General features: G+C 44.2%; 2 protein-coding genes across 4 annotated transcripts; one reads left to right on the top strand and one right to left on the bottom strand.

Annotated features, from left to right (window-relative positions):
- The first annotated feature begins 1433 nt into the window (after window positions 1–1433).
- Window positions 1434–12576, top strand: pabpn1 (poly(A) binding protein, nuclear 1). 3 transcript variants are annotated; one of them, XM_080522301.1, is made up of 7 exons: window positions 1434–1873; window positions 3818–3926; window positions 4188–4255; window positions 4725–4831; window positions 4942–5029; window positions 6125–6276; window positions 12006–12574. In XM_080522301.1, exons 1-7 carry the CDS (start codon window positions 1739–1741, stop codon window positions 12199–12201), a joined length of 855 nt encoding a protein of 284 aa, XP_080378427.1. In that variant the 5' UTR covers window positions 1434–1738; the 3' UTR covers window positions 12202–12574. The 3 variants fall into 3 exon arrangements, with proteins under 3 accessions (XP_080378427.1, XP_080378428.1, XP_080378429.1); XM_080522302.1 differs by lacking the exon at window positions 12006–12574 and adding an exon at window positions 10812–11999; XM_080522303.1 differs by lacking the exon at window positions 1434–1873 and adding an exon at window positions 2155–2291 and having other exon boundaries at window positions 12006–12576.
- A 1189-nt stretch (window positions 12577–13765) lies between these two features.
- On the bottom strand, window positions 13766–18216 carry ngdn (neuroguidin, EIF4E binding protein; the record flags this gene model as incomplete). Its single annotated transcript, XM_080522300.1, has 12 exons — window positions 13766–14180; window positions 14313–14373; window positions 15418–15571; window positions 15654–15828; window positions 16094–16217; window positions 16326–16378; window positions 16467–16551; window positions 16652–16789; window positions 17213–17284; window positions 17394–17453; window positions 17720–17752; window positions 18211–18216. 12 exons carry the CDS (start codon window positions 18214–18216, stop codon window positions 14161–14163), a joined length of 981 nt encoding a protein of 326 aa, XP_080378426.1. The 3' UTR covers window positions 13766–14160.
- Window positions 18217–19408: the final 1192 nt, after the last annotated feature.

Genomic DNA, 19408 nt, shown 5'->3' with positions numbered 1-19408 from the left:
AAACCTCTCAAGCAAATCAACAACACCAGAGTTGTAATTAAGTGCGGAAATGTACAACTTCAACCAATCTAACCCAATTCTTAGCGTGTACATGTCATTATCTGGATTAGTAGGAGCTTGGAGTAATAGCAATAATAACCAGTGGACACAGATATAAGTAGTTATTGTGATTTTTTATTTTTATTTTTTACAAGTATTTAAACAGTGCACATTATAATTACAATGCAAGACATATAGGCCCAAAACATATCAATTTGAAAATGTTCTTATGGAATTTTTTATTTACCTTATCTTTAGGCGAATTTCTCCCCCCCCCCCCCCCCCCCCCCCCCCCCACCCACCCCCCAAAAAAACAATAAAAAACTGAGCGAATTGTTCTTGACTCCATGTCACTCAAGATGTCAAATGAGGCCAGACATTTGAGTGGAGCTATGGACTCAGACCTGAAATTCAACAATGACGAAATCAGCTCGATCTTATCTGCAAAAATACTGCAAGAATTAAAGGATTTCTGATGAAACAAGATTCAGAGGAACTTGCATTTATTTCCAGCAGGCTGGATTGTCGTGGCGGTGTGTTTCCAGGTCCCAGATTTACAGCTGTAGCTCATCCAGAGTCCTCAGCAACACAGAGGCAGTGCTGCACATTACATCTGAGCTTCAGTCCCTGCAGTGGCCACCTGTGTGTCCAAGGAGCCACTTTAACATGTGACTTTTGTTCTATAGAGATCTGGATACATCTCAGATTTACTTGTAGAATATGAAACCCCCTGAGGTCCTCAGAATCAGAAGAAACAAGTTGAAGCAGCTTTTAGTTCCTACTCTCCTCGCCTGTGGAGCAGACTTCCTGCTGACATGTTCACTTCTTTTAAACCACACCTTAAAACATTATAATTTACTCAGTCTTTCCATTAAGCAATAGATCTTTCATATTTTATTACCTCTGTCTTAATGAAGCCTTTACTTTTTTATTACCTTGTGGCTGAATGGTTGCATATTAATACATTTTCTTTAAGTTACTGATGGCTGTTCTAATATCTATAAAGGGAAAGTATGCTTTTGAGACTTTTTTTTAACAGCGAAGTTTACCCTTTACCACAAGTAAATAGAATAGATGATTTCAGGTGACTCGTTTAAACAAAGGTCACTAAAGGTCACACTTGGGAGAATATTTTTATGGGATTATTAAATTGTCTGAACGATTGGCTTGGCAGTCAAGCTATGTGCTAAAGATGTGATTGACAGCAGCGTAATCCAATCAAAGGCACAAATGCGATTTTGGAGCCGGAATGTCCTGTTTGATCGTCCAATAGGATCGTTGCATACATTGAAGAGGCGGGTCCTGGGTGAGCCCTCAACCAATGGCGTTGCGAGTTTTCCGCCCGCAGTGATCATGACTCCGCCCCCGGCTTCCATTTCTGAACTGGAGGGACGCCGCCGCTCTCGCGCAGGGTCCTCGCCTTTTTTTATACACACATTTAAGTAAATAAACTAGATTATCTGACGCACGTTAGCGCCACTTCCTTGAGGCAGGGTGAAACCGCGGTCCCTTGTCTATCGCGGCACGCTGTTTGTGTAGTGCCTGGAACTGAAGCGAGTGTTTTATTCCCCATTTTAACTTTACTAAGCGGCGTTTTCCGCCGTTTTTTTTTCTCCCACTCTCGCCCCCCTCGTGTGTGAGTCGGGGCCTGCGACGGTGGTTTGGCCACGAGGCGCGTCGGTACATTCGGATCTGGGCGATGGCGGAGTTCGGTAACGGACTAGCGGAGGAATCCCTACTAGATTCAGACCCCGGACATCCCGAGCTGGAGGACCCGGGAGTCGGCGATGAAGACCCGGGGTTAGAAGAAGGAGAGGCCGCGATTGAGGACCCGGTAAGTGAAGGGCATTGTTTGAACGCACGCGAACGAATCCACGAGACACCGCCGCGCACCGAATCGGGTAGTGAGCTCTTAAGAAAGGCGTCCCGGCAAATTTGTCGATTTCTTTTGCCCCCGTCTCCCCACATATCTCGGGTCACATGCCGTTCGCGTTACTGCGAATATCAAACCGCCATTGTGGTTCGCGCAGTGCAGTAGAAATGGGTGGCGACATGCGTGGTGTCGGCGGCCATCTTGGCGCAACAGCGACGCCAGTTTCTCTGCGCCAGGGAGCAGCTCGAGGAGTTGGAGGAGGAGGGGGGAGATCCGAGACGGGGATGCAGGAGACCGTTAGGGGCGAGGGTAGGACAGGCCGCCGCCATTAGCCCGCCGCTGTGCGAGTCCACGTCCCTGAGAAGGCGACCTGCTGACGGTAAAGGACCTTTTTTTCTTCTTCAAAGAATTCCCTTTGACGGTGTCATGGCGCTGCCGCCGGTCTGGGTCCATGCAAAATGACGGAGCAGGCTAATGTTAGCTTAACGCAAGCCGCGGTTTAAGAAATACATTTACCGGCGGATCTGCTCAATTATAAACCCCAATCTGGTAATAAATGTGCAAATCTGAGACGAATTGCTGCGAGCAGAGATGCTGGTTATATTCTCGCCATGTGTTTAAGCTAGCGGGGATGTGGCGGACGTGCACCTGACCATCTTTGTCATTTTCTAATGGACGACGATCGTCTGATGGACGAAATGTGCACCATCCAGCCGTCCGTCCATCCTCGATCTCATGCACATTTAGTGCACGATCCCAGGTTGATGCGGGCACATCGAGCGCAGAAGGGTGCTGCGGTATTCGAGGGGCTGGGTTTGCATCCTCTCAGCAAGGAGAAAAGGGAGGAGAGCCTGCCACACTGGATATGCGACAAAAGCCAGAAACCGCTGGATGGATCGTTTCACCCATCCTGCTTTCGATCGCAGCTTCCTCTCGTGCATGCATGTGGATGATGGTAGATTGCCAGTCACATGGTTACCAGGAATGCTCCCATTAACATGTCTGGGGTGCAGTATTTTATTAAAATTCTTTATTCTCTCCCATGGCGAGGGTTTTAATATCCGCGTCGGTGCAATCGGTCCTACATTTGCATTTTAGGACCCGCGGCAGCCCTGGATGGAGCTGGAGTGACTCCCACTGTGCTGCAGTGCACCACTGTCAGACAGGAGGGTCCGCTCCCATGTGAGGGCACAATCATCCCACTGTTCTACAGCGCAACATCGATTTCTCTTCAACAGTCTCGGTTTTGTGGGTGGACTTCAGATTGCATTGTATTCCCTGCTTCAGTCGTGTCTAAAGGCTGGCCCCCCCTTAATCCCCCGTCCTGAAGCAGAGGATGTATTAATGGATCAAAACTGACTAAACGCCCAGCATCGGATTGAATTTACAATTTATAAAAAATACCATCAGGTCAGTTTTACTTAATGTTAAACAGTTGGAGGAGATTGAAAGATTTTTTTTATTTTTAAGGGTTTGAATGTTGTGCATTTATTAATGCTGCCTTAATGACAGGAATCAAAATGAGCGATATATATATATATATATTATTTTATGTTTTATACACCATTCCGTAATTTCCTGGCCCGGGTATGGTTGATGGCCCTAAAGGCCAGATCAAATGTGATAGGGTTGCTCCGATCAAGTTTACTGAGGATAATAGACATATGTGGGAGATGGAAGCAACGTGTTAAACATGCCAACAAGACAGAGGTTTAATTTCTGCAGCTTTGACAGATCTTTGACCTCCATCTTTTGCGGTGCACAAAAGGTTAGAATCAAGTTTCGAGTGCCTTGCCGGGCCAGATTTTTATTAGCAAATAGCAATATGCATCATTGTGTTTGGTTGTGGTATGTGAGCAAAGTTGTGCAGATGACGGACTCTGGGCTCTGGTGTGTGTCCTGCAGGAGCTGGAGGCAATCAAAGCCCGGGTGAGAGAAATGGAGGAAGAGGCCGAGAAGCTGAAGGAGCTACAGAACGAGGTGGAGAAACAGATGAATCTCAGCCCCCCGCCAGGTGGGTACACTTTCTGCTTTTATATTGACTTGGTACTTGAGCAGTAGTAAATGTCTGGGGTTAAATACTCACTCTGAGCAACTGTTGCAGGAGTTGGTTCAGTTCATTGAGCAAACCATTGTGTGTTATTGGTTTGCTAAATCTCTGCAAACAATCATTTATCTTACAGCAATGACTATAAGAAAAGATGTGTGTGTGTATATAGATCCTATATTTTGACAGATAAACATACTATATGCTTGAATTTGCTCTCCACTGCAGTTGGCCCCGTCATCATGTCCATCGAGGAAAAGATGGAGGCAGATGGCAGATCTATTTATGTTGGAAATGTGAGTAAAGTGTGTTTATGAGTGTCTCGTGCTGCCGCTGATTTAGCCACGTCGTGTTTTGATGAAAATGTGCAACTGATTGTCTGTCGTCTATAATTCACAAATACTTGGCTGGGTTTTTGTCCCTTTTAACCGTGTGTTTAAATATTAACGATCAGGAAGTTGTTAAAGACAAACTTTGCTTTTAGCTCATTGTGCTAGTGGGAAGTGGTTTATCCACTCCTATAAAGCTGTAAACTGCTCACACACTCACACATATTGAGATTAATTGACACAAGATGAAGCTGAAGCTTTGCTATATACAGTCACTATCTCATCCATAATTATTTTTTTAATGCATTAAAATAGAATTTGAAGCTGTTTTATATCGTAGAAACCTTTTTTGCACATCTCTTACAGTTCCATCAGATTAAGTAGCAGGAATCCAGCTCTCTTGGGTGTGTAACCTTGTGTTTGTCTGCGTGTGCAGGTGGACTACGGAGCCACGGCAGAGGAGCTGGAGGCTCACTTTCATGGCTGCGGTTCAGTAAACAGAGTCACCATCCTATGTGACAAATACACGGGGCATCCTAAGGGGTAAATACCATCTTTATGCTGTGGTGAATGATTGAACTCTTCAAATCCAGGATTGGACACCGTTACCGCCAAGTGTACATGAATGAATGGGCTCTGTTGTTTTCCTGCAGGTTTGCTTATATTGAGTTTGCAGACAAAGAGTCTGTCAGGACAGCCATGGCTTTGGACGAGTCCCTTTTCAGAGGAAGGCAGATAAAGGTAAGATGTGGCCCTGTTTTACTTCATGTGTTGAAATGGCTTTCACAGATAACTTTGATTTAATGACCAGTATTGTGAAATACAGGTGACGCAGTATTAAAGGCAGTAGACGAAACGTTATGCTCAGAAAACTTGCTTCTTTTGAATTAAATTTAAATTGTTGAGCGTTGAGCGTTGAATGTAACTTCCATATCAAGGAAAGTCTTATTTATTCAGTCATGGCAGAGTCGGCAACAGGATCCACTAATGCACCAAGCATTCAAAAATGTGACTGGATAAATACCACTGAGTTGCTGGTCCTCATATTTTACAGGCAGTTCTGGGAGATGAATGTTGTGCAACTTGTCTGATTGTAGCTCAGGAGAGTTGAACACCTTTTAGTTCAGTCCAGTTTTGGTTTGTGTTATGGTGACTGTAAGAAATGTGTTTATGAAAATCTATGTTTTCTTGAAAATGTTGGTGGATTGCAGCTGGTTTTGGCCCACCAGCCTCAGGTTGAACACCTGTTGTAGCTGCTTGTGCATCTTGTCTGTTCTTTGGGGTTTTCTAAAATGTAGTTCTGCCATTTTTTGACTTACTTGCCCAGTCTGGACAGCTGCGGCTCTGTCTCGCACCCAGCACTTGTGTTGGGAAGGTTTATCAACTCGCACGGCCTTCACTGAGACGAGTTGAGCGCACGAGCTGATGAGTCTGTCCAGAGGTTTGGAATTGAGTGCACCCTCAGAGCCCAAACATCACAGGCATCCACTTTTTTCCAGACTCTTTAAATTGTTAGAAATGCGTTAGAGCGGTGGTTCTTTAATTTATCATTGGGTTAAGTTTTGATCCATCATGTTGGCGCTGTGTTAGAATGCCAGTTCTCTCACAGAGGACATCCAATATCTTTTCACACGTGTTGTATGGCTTCCATTGTGAACTGTACATCGTAGCTTCAAATTTTAATTTAGCCCCCCCCCCCCCCGAAAAAAAAAACTACTAACGGCACAGTTCCCATCTTCCTGGTTTAAGGCTTCTATTTTGAGGTGTTCGCTTTAAAATGTAAACTTGTCAGGGTTTTGCCTCCTTGTTCACGTGTCTGCCGCCGCTCATCCTCAGGTGGGCGCAAAGAGAACAAACAGACCGGGCATCAGCACCACAGACCGTGGCTTCCCGCGGGCTCGGTTCCGATCACGGGGAGGCAACTTCTCGTCACGTGCACGCTACTACAGCGGCTACACGCCCCCCAGAGGCAGAGGACGGGCCTTCAGGTGAGTCCACGCCGACACCTGGGGGAGCACACGGGGTTCTGCATGCACCGAACAAGACAATGGACAATGGATCTAGTTGGAAATGAGTGGAGTGCCACAGGGTCGATGTAGTTCTGGAGGTGAGTCTTGGAAGTGGCATTGCGCAGGTTCCCCCAAACATCTGCTTCTAGTGTTGGAAGCTTGAGTGACGACGTTTCCAGTGAAAAAGCAACATGCCAATGGCAGAGTTGGGCCTGTTTTCCTTATTTTTATAGGACATTTAATGCAACAGCCAAGGTTGACCAAAGTGCTTCACAGTTGAGTCTAGTGGGCAGACGACCAAATCGGATTGTTATTACGGTGACTGTCAAAATAAAAGTATCAATTCCCAGGAAAATATGGACTGGGAGTCGTGACATGACGCGGGAGACATTTTTCTTTTGTCATTCTACTGAGCGTGTGCAGAAAACTTTGTTATGGCCCTTGGCACTCATGTGCATTAGCAGTTTTTCCGCCGTCGATTGAGATGGGTATAACTTTCACCTCGACGACAAAACCTAAGCATTTTTGAAAAGTGGCGCCTTAGGAGCTGTTTCCAAAAGTTGCATTTTTGGTGGCTTTGTGTACTGTTGGCATGTGAGCGTATACACATAATGCCACATGTTTCCACTTGAACTCATTGCTGATTAAACGCCCTAAAACAAGTGTTTTGAGCCAATTAATCCACATCATGGCAAGAGTTGCAACCTCCAATCAGTTTAATCGATTATCAAAATAGTTGTCTGCTAATTGAGTCATGGGTTAGTGTGTGATCTAGCAGCTTCCACAGTGTGGCAGTAATGAGGCACATGTGCAGTCGATGCTTTGAGCAAGATGGTGGCGGCAACTGGCCTTTTATCTCCTGACGTATCAGGAAAGAGTATTGTGAAAATTGTCATTCGAAGTGTGGGAACGCTTCACACTAAATCAAGAAAAAAACGTTAAAGTTTCTCTTCGTGTCCAGTTATTGCTCATGAAGCTCATTGTTTGTTTTAATCTGTTTTAGAGAAATTATTGAAATGAAATGCAGTAAAATGTATAATTCTCTTATTCTGTCTTCATGAGAATTGTTCTTCGGAACTTTCTGGGTTAAACAAAAACAATTAATTGAATAATTGTAAAAATAATCGACAAGCAAAATTATCATTAGTTGCAGCCCTAATAATAATGATAGTTATACAAAACAAATGTTTCTAAAAACCATTCAGGCTGTTGAGTTACATTAATGGACCGCCTGTTGAATTCAAAACATTACCAGCAGCTGCATGTCTTCTTTTTTTTCTTCCTTGGCTTGTCCTCAGAAACGCCATCATCTGGTGACTGCAGCTCAGGCTCTTCTGGTTGGAGCACTTTGCAAAACAGGCTAGTAGAAACATGACGAGGGTGTAAATGCGGACTCCTTTATGTTACGTCAGGTGAAATCGACTGACCCCGTTTGAACCAGACTGAGACGTGATGAGTGTGTTTAGACTCCTGTGGCACTCCAACTCTGTGTTTTGACTATTACAGCTTCGATAAGCGACACGGTGTCCCTGGAACACGGGCTTGTTTTATTGGAGGCAGATTGCGTTTGCCACGTTGGTTGTGGGTCGAGGGCTTCACTGCATGCCACACATCACATGTGCACAGCAGCCGTTCCGGGCCATGCCATGCCGTGCCGTGCCAGGCCATGCATGCCTCCCTGTGTTAGCCGGCGCCTGGGCCAATGCAGCAAGAAAAGGTTCTGGTGCAAAGCTGCGGCACCTGCACTTCATGTTACTCGCTTCCTCTGGCGCATCGATGGCGTGGACAACGTGCACTGCTTTACATAGCTGTGAGGTTTTTGAGATTAGCGGCGTGACCTGTAGCGTTTCCTCACGCCGCCGCAGCGTGGCCCTGGTGTCGATCACATTGTAGTGCACTGAGATTCTGGCAGGAAGTTTCAGGTGAGGGCTCCGCCAGGCACTGATTCTCGTAATGGAAACCTCACCTTGCTGTGGATGACCGCTGTGACAAGTTTGTGAAATAAAAAAAAAAGGTTCCGCCTGGTGGAGCTCTTGTCTGTGAATCCATCTTGTTTTAGCTGTTGCCACTGAGGAAGGTGTGGTACCAAACACGTCCATCAGCATGCCAACTGCGTCACACGAGAGATTCTGAAAAGCATCTGGAGCGCCTCGACCTCAGATCTCAAAGAAATCTGATATTTGGCTCTAGAGTTTCCTCATTTTTCCTCTTTGCTCTCGACTCAGGTGTTTATTTAAAAAAAGAAAACTACTTAAAAAAAATCCTTGAAAGCTCCCTTCTTGATTCCTTTGTGCAAAAAGTGTTGGGGTGTGAAGGTCAGAATCTCTTATCAGTCTGTGTGCTCCAGCCACTCCCACACATACCAAGAAACTAGAACCCTGCCAGTTTGCGCGCCAGGATTTTGGCCTGCGTTTCAGGACGAGGCACAGAAAAGACTTTAGGGGGAAGCTGCGAGTGTTTTCCATAATTAATCAACTCTACAGAAGTTGGATTGGTTACAGTTTGTCAGAATGAATGTGATTCATGGTAAAAGTTTTGTTGGCTTGATGAGACTCGTTGAACGGTGTGGAAATGGAGTAAAATAAGTGACATTCGCCGTCTGAGGATTTGGACATGTTGCATTCAGCCATTTGTAATTTTGGTTTCAATAATCTGGCTGGGCTCCCTTGAGGTGTAGGCAATAAGTGCACGACGCGTCCTCCCGCTGGTTAATGTGTAACAAGCAGAGCTGTGTGCTCTGCTACATCAGGAATTCATCATCTGGTGGATTTTAGCAGTGAGAACAGAATCGGGCCGCGAGTTGATGCCTTGTCTCGTTGTGGGGGGAAAGATCCATGGTGAACACAAAACAACAAGCTTAAAGACTTTGCATTGCCTTATTGTGAGCTCGGAGGACTCCCACAGTGCTGGTGGTGCTTTCTGTACAACGGGAGGACATTTTTCAATTCTTCTCATCCTTTAAAGTTTCATTAGATTGGAAATAACACAGCATCAAGTATGTCGGTCAGTGGTCTGCAGACTCACGAGGCTCTAAAGCTCCTTCATGAAGCTTTCAAAAAATTATATATTTAATTTCAGTTTCACTTAATTTGCATTTCATACTAATTTTCAAAAATAACCTTGAATATTCCCAAAGCTGGAAACTGCTTAAGGAGCCTAAAACAAAAACACCCAGAATAGCTGGGATTGCTAAAAAATAACAAAATAATTAAAACTACGACAAAAAAAGGAAGAAAAAAGTTGTGGGAAAATGGTCAAAGTAGACTGACAAGAAATTGCTATTATAGCTTGTATTGGAGGAAAGGGAAAAAAACATACAAGTGCTCCGACCATTGGGAAACATACAGCGGCTATTTATGGCTAAAATATGTACAGTGGCTGTAAAGCTAAAAAATATACAATCTCTAAATTGGTGTTGTGCAGTAGTTCACACTCCGGCCACTAGGTGGCGGTGTAACACCTCATACACTAATGATGGGTGATGATTTAACAAAGAGAAGTCCATTGAAATGATGTGAAGCACCGTCACTGTTGTTTTCCTCCTGAGCTGCTTCATCCTGAACATGTGCTGGAACCTTTCTGCTTTGTTTTCTTTCTTTCTCTCTGTGTGTGTGTGTGTGTGTGTGTGTGTGTGTGTGTGTGTGTGTGTGTGTGTGTGTGTGTGTGTGTGTGTGTGTGTGTGTGTGTGTGTGTGTGTGTGTGTGTGTGTGTGTGTGTGTGTGTGTGTGTGTGTGTGTGTGTGTGTGTGTGTGTGTGTGTGTGTGTGTGTGTGTGTGTGTGTGTGTGTGTGTGTGTGTGTCCTGGAAACCTCCCACTCACTCATACATACACATGTACACAGTTTCAGCTTCACTCCCAGAAACGAGGGATCATTCCTGCAGCCTGACCTCTCAGCTCATCTCAGACACTCGGACCTTCAGTCCCAGTGTCGCCTCTTTTTTTTTTTTTATATGTATATATTTGAATGTTATTTTTCAGTATGTGTGTGAGGAGCGGGAGATGTGTGTGTGTGTGTTGTGCCCCCTCCCCACACCAGACTGTCCATGATGTGGGTGTGTGTTGCAGCGTCCTGCTCGGGGGTCTATGTGTGGTGCTGTTTGTCCTCCAGGTCTTCCCCTACAGTGACCCCCGAGGCGGCTCTCGCTCAGAGAGACCCAGAGAGAGAGAAAGAGGGAGAGAGAGTGCCTTTGCCGCCCCCCCCCCCCCACCCTCACACACACAAACTGATAATTTTTGTAACTTAAACCCTTTTTTGTTGTTTCCCCCTCTTGATGAAGCTGCTTCCAGCTTCTTTCACTGTAACGATCAAAGGCACGAAAACCTTTAATGACATGTGAACACTGTTTTTATATATTCTTCCCTCACTTCCTCCACTCACACACTCGCGCACACACACACACACACACACACACACACACACACATAATTATTACTACCTCACACCAGGAAATTGGTGTCCGTCTTCTTAAGCCAAACAGAAAAGAACTCACCCTCTTTTTCTCTCTCTTTTCCAGGGGCCGAGGGCGAACAACATCGTGGTATTCCCCTTACTAAATCCCCACCCCCCCCTTCCCCTCCCCCCTTTACTATCAACCCTCCCCCCTCCTCCCCTCTCTACCTCTGTCCCCCATTTAAAACGACAAAAAAAAAGAAACCACACACACTCAGTGCGAGAAATGTACTCCCCCCCCCCCATCAATAAAAGAAGAGACCCCCCCTCAGAAGAGAGAGAGAAAAAAAAGACAAAAAAGAAAAAAAAAAAGAAACTCCTGGACAGAGCCTGACTGGCCGCAGTGTGAGTGTGTGTGGGTGGGTGTGTGTGTGCAGAGGTTGGTGCGGTCACCCCCCTTGGTAAGGTATATGTGTGTGTGAGGGGAGGGGAGGGGGAGGGGGAGGGGGAGCCAGCGGCAGCGGCAGCTTTTCTTTGTTTTATTTTGGTTGTGGGGGGGGGTGAAGACGAAGATGATGATGATGATGGTATCTCAGGCTGCAGATGTGTCTCCTTCGCTCTGGATGTGACCTCCTGCTTTCACACCATCACCAACACAGCCCACCACCCACTCACCCTCCACCACCACCCAAAAAAAAAAAGTCAAGGGGGGGGGGGGGGGGGGGGGGGGGGGGGGAGGGGTGGCACCGAGGAGAAAGAAAAAGAAATGTTCATTTTATTTTGTTTTTTTGTCATTTGGATGTAACGTTGTGAGACTTCCAGCTTTATTAAGTGTTCTGTGTTTGGTTTGTGGCTTGGAGTATATCACCCCCCTCCCCACACCCCAACCCCCTCCCCCTCCCCCTCCCCTTTTGTGTCTGCCGTTGTCCTGCCTCCTCTTCCTCCCTGCATCCCGTCTTCCTCCCGCCATTATTTTCTTCCAGTGATGGACCTTCAGTGTTCAGCCAGATCGCTCGCGTAGAATTGTTTTCTTCAACTGGGTGGATTTTTTTTTTTTTTATGTGTCCCCTAACTCCTCCTCCTCCTCCTCCTCCTCCTCCTCCTCCTCCTCCTCCTCCTCAGGCATGCCTGCGCATCCTTTTAAGAAAATATTTTTTTTTAAAATCTCGATCGATGTTTTTATTTTTGTGCATCCACCTCCATCCCCCCTCCCCCTCCCGTCCCGTCCTCCCTCATGTGCACCTTGTCTACTGTCACCCCCCCCCCCCCCCGGTCCCCCTCCTCTCTCTGTATATTAGACCACTTCTTGTCGTTTCAGGTTTCAGGACCAGTGGAGGCTGACAACCCCTCCCCAGGTGGCGCCGGCCCCCCCCACTGTCTCCGCAGCGTCTCTCTCTCTCTCTGCTCCCGCTATGCACACTCACCCCATCCTGTCGGTGTGGGGGGGCGGGGGAGGGGGGCAGGGCGACCACCGGCCCGCCGCGGGGGGCATTTACTACAACAGCAAACGCTGACGACGCTTTTAGTCAATTTTTTGTTTGTTTTTGGTTTTTTCCCCTCGACATTTTCACACACACACACACACACACACACACACACACACACACACTGCAGTACAGACAGAACCGACAGGGAGCCAAACCCAACACGATTTATACGCGAAGAGCTGAAGCCGACGTAGCGGAGAGGCAAGTTGACGTGAGCAAGGCAGGAGCAGAGTAGGGGCAAGGCCGGGGGGGGGGGTGTACAATGCGGATTGTAGGGCACCCCCCCCGTCTGTGACGACGCGCAGTGTATCCACGGCTCGTCTGAGGAGAGTGGGCCGGAGGGTGGGAGGAGTTGGGCGGGGTTTGTGTGGAGACAGGTGGTTTTTTTTTTTTTTTTGGGTTCCTTTTTGAGGAAAAAAAAAAAAAAAGGGGGAGGAGTGGGTTTGAACAAGTGTTTGATTTTTTTTAATTTTTATTTTTAACCCATGAGTCTGTAATTAGGAGAAAAAAAAAATAAAGACATTGTGTAAAAATTAGCCTGAGTCGGTGTGTTTGTTCTGGACTCATCCCCGGTGAGCACGTTTGGTCAAATGAACACTATCTAATAATGATGGATCTTCTGTCACATAACAGGCTGATGTTTTCCAACTTCTAACATACACTGCCCTTGCCCCTGCTTTTTTGCTTTTTTATTACGACCTCACATTATTTATCAGATTTGATTGTTTTGAACTGAAATGAGAAATGCAGATATTGATAAACAATTTTTAGAAATACATGAGAAAAATACTTTCAGAAGTTGATGCGTCTATCCTGAAAGACCGAAACACGGGAGATAAAGAATGTTTGGAGGAAGGCGCTCCGGTCAAATGAGACGAAGATGGAACTTTTGGTCAGACTTGTAGCAGTTTTGTGTTGAGGCACAGCAGCGCCCCCAGTGGCAGGAGGAGGAAAACCCATCGGGACTGGAACGTGACTTGTCGCAGCCAGAAGAGGCTCTACAGAAGAGGGTGAATAGTTATGCAGTGACGTCTTCTGTTATTTGCTCCAATTTGTTGTCGGCGTCACAATAAAGAAAAAAAAAGATCTGAAGTTGTCGCCATGTTCTGTAAACTTGTGATGCGAAGCCTCACAATACATTTGGATTTCAGGTTGAGGCAACAAAACAATGAGTTCAAGTGAAACTGATGATTAGTTTTTACAGGTCATACGACTGGTGTGCTTTCCCGCTGCGACGCTAAACATTTACACTGATTCTGCAGCGGTTTTCTCGAAAAACAGGATTCAGAATCACCACACTTGGCAATGATCCAATTTCATGTCTTTATCCAAAAAACCCATCAAATCTCCTTTCATACAGCCAATGTTTGCAGCAGAATGCAGCATGAGGATACCTCCACAGTGGCTATGCTGTACTTACAGTAGCTTGCAAAAAACTTGATCAATTTTTTCACATTTAATGATCGAAAAGCAACATGAAGTAGAAGGAAATGATACATGTCATCTAATCTTATTTTACAGATAAACTAGAAAACAAACGTATTCATACACCTCAAGACAGAACTTAGCAGACGCATTCAGCTGTTGGAGATTTAAACTTCTACACACTAAAAAAAATGTTTTCCCATTATTTGAATTAAAGCTCAAGCTCAGTGGAGAAACTCAGCCTATCACATTAAATACATGTACATTTGTGGTTGTCATGTGACTAAATGTGGAGAATGTCAAGATGCATCAATACTTTTGCAGGCCAGCGAGTCTCTTTAGTCCATCAGTTAAGTTAAATGTAGGTTTGAATACGAGTATCTTCATCCTATGATGGACTAATAACTATTCCAGGATGACTGGCCAAGTCAATTAAACCCTCTGAAGCCTTTGAGGTGACATGACTGCCACCTCCTGGTGAGGAATGAAACTGCTACGAGCTGGAGGTCAGATGATTTATTTCTCTCCAAAAAAATAAAAAAAGCTTCAACATGTCATGATCTACTTGTGCTTCTTGAAAGCTGCGGAGAAGAGAAATATGCAATTATACCTTCAACAGAGCTGGAAATGTGAGAATTCTAACGACAGCAGGTTCAAGAATGTAAATGAGTCATGAAATCCTTTCAAAATGTGCCAAAGCAGAGGATCCTCACCTTTTCTTTTGGTTTTCTTCTTCATGACCTTCTTCTTCTTCCGCGGTCGGCCATCTCCATCCTGCACCCACAGACAAAACGTGTTGGAGCAAAGCTGCAAGATTTGGGACGTTTCAACTGCATTTTGCACCGGAATAAAGTCCCTGAAACTCTCAAACGACTGATTACTTTTTTACTCGGGATTACATTCTGTGGACTGGAGACAGACGACAACTGTGTTTTTATTTCACTAAATCCAGTTTTTTTTTTTTTTTTTAACCTTCGCTGGCGATCTTTAAATTTGTATTGCATTATTACTTATTTTATCATTACTCTTCTGATTAATGTGACTATATCTTGCATTTCTTCTGGTCTAAATGAAAAAACAGTCTGATGGGGGTGTATGGTGTTGGGGTGTGTGGGGGGGCTTCGTTTCTGTGTTTTGTATTTAGTTTGTCCATAAAAACAAAACAAAAAAACATCTTTTGTTTTGCTTTCAAAATAATCCTTTACACAAACCAGTCTGTCAGGAAACGAAACGCTTTGTTTTGTTGTGAACTCGTTTTGGACACAGATGCCAGTGGAGAGATTGTAATCTACTGAGCTTCTCTTCAAACTCTTTGATGTATTTAACCAACTCCTCGACATCTGCATTCAGAGACGTGGATCTCCTCGTTCGCTCTCTGACGCCGACACACAAGCTTTGCTCGACACCATCTATTACATCCTTCAATTGATTAAAGGCGGCATGTCGAAAACGTTTACAAACTTATTGCTCCCGTTTTTAAACTTCCCTTTGTCGTCGTTTCATTTCGATTACTGTGATTTTTATTTTGTTGTATTTGTTGTTTTTACTGTTGCTGGTTTTATTTCAGCATAACGGTCAAGCTGATGATGGTAATATCTACTTTTATTATTAGGGAACATCACATTGCAATCTATTTTTCTAAGGGAAGTATGAGGAGCTTGCACAACTGCTGTCCTGTATGCAGCTTGTGTGTTTTCAATGTTGTTTTTTCCCCCATTTTGCTCACCTTTTTTTTTTAAATTCCCTTATTCTTTGTTTCGAGATGTTTGCAGCAGGACCCCCTAGCAAATGAATTAAAATAAAAGTATTTTGAGGTACCATTGCGCCCTCGCCGCCCGTCAGAGCCGAGATGTCGCCGAAGTGCGTGATGCCGCTCAGCTGGCCCGACATGCCCATCGCGCCTCTCTTCTTGGAGCTCTTCTGATGCTTCGGCATGTTCAGACGCACCATCATGGACTCCTCGTAGCGTTTCCTTTTAGCGAGAGAGAGCGAAACGTGAGACGGTGAGGAGGACGACGTCGACCGTCTGAGCGTTGAAGTGGAGCTGCGGGAACCTGTGGAGCTCCTCGCGGCTGTCGCGCTCGCTCTGGAAGTCCCGCCGGTCCCGGATCTCCTCGGGGGCGTCGCTGTACTGCTGCCTCAGCTCCTGGATCACCGAGCTCCTCAGGGCGGCTCGCCGCTGCCGCTCCGCCTGCGCCTTCTTCCTGTCGCCCTCCGTCATGTCCCCTTCTGGGAGGACGAAATATCAAACATGGCTCCATCACGCCACTAACCCCAGAGCAACTGCACATAGAAGACATCCTGCCGCAGGCTCCTAAACCGGAGAAGACACTTGGATACGAGGCGACACGTCATTTGATTTGATTCGTAAGCTTTGACCTTTGTTCACCTCGCCATGGTCGGAATTCTTCAAAACGCAGCGTGTTCCCTCATTTTACAACCACGTTTGACGGTCAGTGTGAAAATGTAAATGTCTCCAGAAGTGGACCATTACCATAATGCATCGGGGCAATCTTGGGTGGTATATATTTCCTGCCACTAGAGGGGGCTGCTTTCCCCTCCGAGGCGTCTTTGTTCTCGTCTTCATCTTCATCTTCAGACTCCTCAGATTCATTCAGCTAAGAGATGAAAACAGCCAGAACTCATGATTAAATCAAACAATCAAAATATGTTGATTAACTCATTAAAAAACACGAAATTCTAATCACAAGTTAAACAAGTCTCACTTTGCTGATGAGATTTCCAGGGTTGGGACGCAGCTGCAGCGGGTCGTTTTCAGCTGAAAGCAGCAAAAGATGCATCATTTTAGATCTCTGTGCATTTTTTTTTATCCGATATCTTCCACGCGGCACGAAGAAAGGTCAAACCTAAGCTGCCGGTCACAGCCGTCCGCACCAGTTTATCAATCTGATACTTCAGTTTGTGGTCTAAAGGTCGCATTTTCTCCAAAACCTGCAGGAATGCAAACAGAAAAATAAATGTTTCAGAAAACCACAGACCGTTGGAACAACGAAGCCAGAAGCCAAGATTAAAAATGCGAGACGAAACCTACAGTTCTGATGGTGACCAGTCTGTCCAGAGCCTCGCTCTCTTTGATTCGCCCTCCTTCCGTCTTGATGCTGATCAGGTGAGTGAGGTCCTGCAGGTAGAAGAGCAGCAGGTGGTACCGCAGGTCCAAGAAAGATAAACCCTGCGAACAGAAGGTAAGACTCAAAAATGATCCTCGTGAAATTACAAATGGGCAAATATGGACGTAAAGAAGGAAACAAGAGTGGGGTTTTTAATTGAGTTTGAAAAAAATATTAAATTAGAGGAAACAGTAGGGCCCAATAGTTGTTTATCATTTAAATGAACTTTTCATGTATAGGTGTAGTGGTTTATTTATTTTTGACTGCCTTGAATGAAAGCAACTATTTACTACTTCTCTCAATATCTAGTTTAAATTACCACTCATGTTCCCACAAGTGTTCGGAACAGAGAAACTGCAGGCTACCGAGTGCTGACAAACAAATATTCTCACAAAATCACCGTTGATTTTGAAATATTTTAAACAGAAGGAAGTTTAAAAGACTTCTCATGGTTCGGACCTGCTGTTTATACAGTTTGAACTCACCTGGGAGGTTTGAAATGCCCCATCTTTGACTTTGACCAGGATCCCCTGAACATGACTTGTGACTGAGGCCACCTGAAGAAAAAAATGTCAACTTATAACTGCAGCCGAGGAGTAAACACAACAGCTGGGTTGTACTGAAGTGTTGTTTATTACAGACTTTAACACAAACGTCATCATTTACCTGCTCTGTGAGATTATTCAGCAGCTCGATTGCTTTAGGCAAATCGCTTTCAATCAAATCCTGAAAGACAGTTAACCCCATTATTATATGCACATTTGAAAAACACAATTATACATCGACGTATTTTCAAACAGGAAATCCCACAACGCTATGAGCTAACTGGTTAGCACAGGTGTCAAAACAGCTGATCGGCACAGTTTTCTGTACTGAATATGTTAATCCGACAACGATTTTCAACATTAACGTTAAACTCCTGCATTAATTGTCTATACAAACGCGTTATATAGCGGTAAAATGTGTTTTATGAGCAGTTAGTTTCCACTCACGTTATCTATGGTGGCAGCCATTTTGATGAAGAGCTACGGAAGCCAGCGTAGGACAAAATTACCCCCGCGCGCGTTAGAAACAGTTTCAACACTTTTATTTATAAAATGCAAATTTAGAGATAAAAAAGCAAATATTTAAGTAGATATTATCTTTATTTATGACTGAAATATTTAATTTGTTCAATTCCTGACAGATTTTTGATATTTTTGCTCAAAAAACCAAACAGTTTATTATATATCTACATTCCCATATATGAGGTTATTTTTCCTTTACAGTAATTCCCCTGGTTTTAAGTGTGTGTGTGTGTGTGTGTGTGTGTGTGTGTGTGTGTGTGTGTGTGTGTGTGTGTGTGTGTGTGTGTGTGTGTGTGTGTGTGTGTGTGTGTGAGAGAGAGAGAGAGAGAGAGAGGGAGAGAGGAAGTTGGGGTACCTGTGTGTCACTTTCAGTCAAACACTGTAAGGAGGAGCTGGATTATAATCTGATCTGTCACAGTCATGGTGAGCCCCATCAAACTTTACTTTTATTAATACAATTAAATCAACAATCACGTTTGCTTCTTTTAGGATAAATGAAGACAGGAAACATACTAAATACAGATCGAGACTCTGAATTCTAGTATTTATTGTTTGAGTCTTGAGAGTTATCTGTTGTGTCGCATCTGTTTTTGGCTTTTTGTGGTCTTTTTATGTGGATTACAAATTGTTTTTACCTGCAGATGACTGCAGATTGAATATATCCACACTTATAACATATTAACTACAACATTCCAAGCAATTTCACAGTGTTGATTGTGAATCTAAACTTTTTTTTAATGAAAGTATTTTTTCCAAATTGATCTTCTGAATTTGTTTTTATAAATCTTGAAATGCTGTATGTTTATTTTTCATAACTTATATGCTTAACATTTCTCAAATTAATCAAAAATAGAATGACAATTTTTCAGTTTATTTGTGATAAATCCAAATATTGATGATTAAATTATGTTTAATTTACTCTTGTTGCAGTACGTTGTGATGGGATTTTTTTTATACGTATACTTGTACTTGTACTTCTACATACATCAGGTTTTTATGGCTCAAATGATCAAAATAATGAAATTGATCATATCGAGGGCTTTAAAACGTGGCTGTCAAGTTAAATTATAAATCCATTTTCTGCTAAATTAAATGCATTTATATTTGTATTTAAACCTCTTGCTCTCATTTTACCATATGTTTTTAAAGACAATTTTTTAATAGTTTTTGAAGTCGAAAAGTAAAATTCAGGCATTTGAACCACCTTTTCTGTTTATTGTCAGATAAAACAGATGATATAGAAAGTTAAGTGCATACGTTTTTGCTTTTTATCTTAATAATTTCATTTCATTTCATTTGATCTGATCTGATCTGATCTGATCTGATTTGATTTGATTTAATTTCTTATTTTTTTGCTTTTCATTTCTTATCACAATGTTTTTACAGAATTAATGTCTGACAGTGTTCAGATTTTTCTAATATTTGACTGACCGCTGCTCCAGAAGTGACGATCCCTGTTCTTGTGTCTTGACGCCACCAGATGTCTGACTCCAGGGTCTCCTCGGTCATCCAGGAGTGGGTGAGCTCGTACCCGGGTCAGAACCACTGCCAGACCCTGAACCCGGCCGCGTCCCACCAGCCGGCCTCCGCCAATCAGATGCCTCAGATGGACAT

The sequence above is a fragment of the Blennius ocellaris genome (genome assembly GCF_963422515.1).
Source record: "Blennius ocellaris genome assembly, contig: SCAFFOLD_89, whole genome shotgun sequence".
In the NCBI taxonomy this organism is placed as follows: domain Eukaryota; kingdom Metazoa; phylum Chordata; class Actinopteri; order Blenniiformes; family Blenniidae; genus Blennius; species Blennius ocellaris.
This window is presented reverse-complemented; position numbering and strand designations above follow the sequence as displayed.

Bases quoted from the DNA above. Each gene is read 5' to 3' on its own strand.
- pabpn1 (XM_080522301.1), top strand. From the start codon at position 1,739: ATGGCGGAGTTCGGTAACGGACTAGCGGAGGAATCCCTACTAGATTCA. The intron at 3,927-4,187 runs GTGGGTACACTT...TCTCCACTGCAG, and splicing joins GAATCTCAGCCCCCCGCCAG to TTGGCCCCGTCATCATGTCC. The intron at 6,277-12,005 runs GTGAGTCCACGC...TTGTCGTTTCAG, and splicing joins GGCAGAGGACGGGCCTTCAG to GTTTCAGGACCAGTGGAGGC.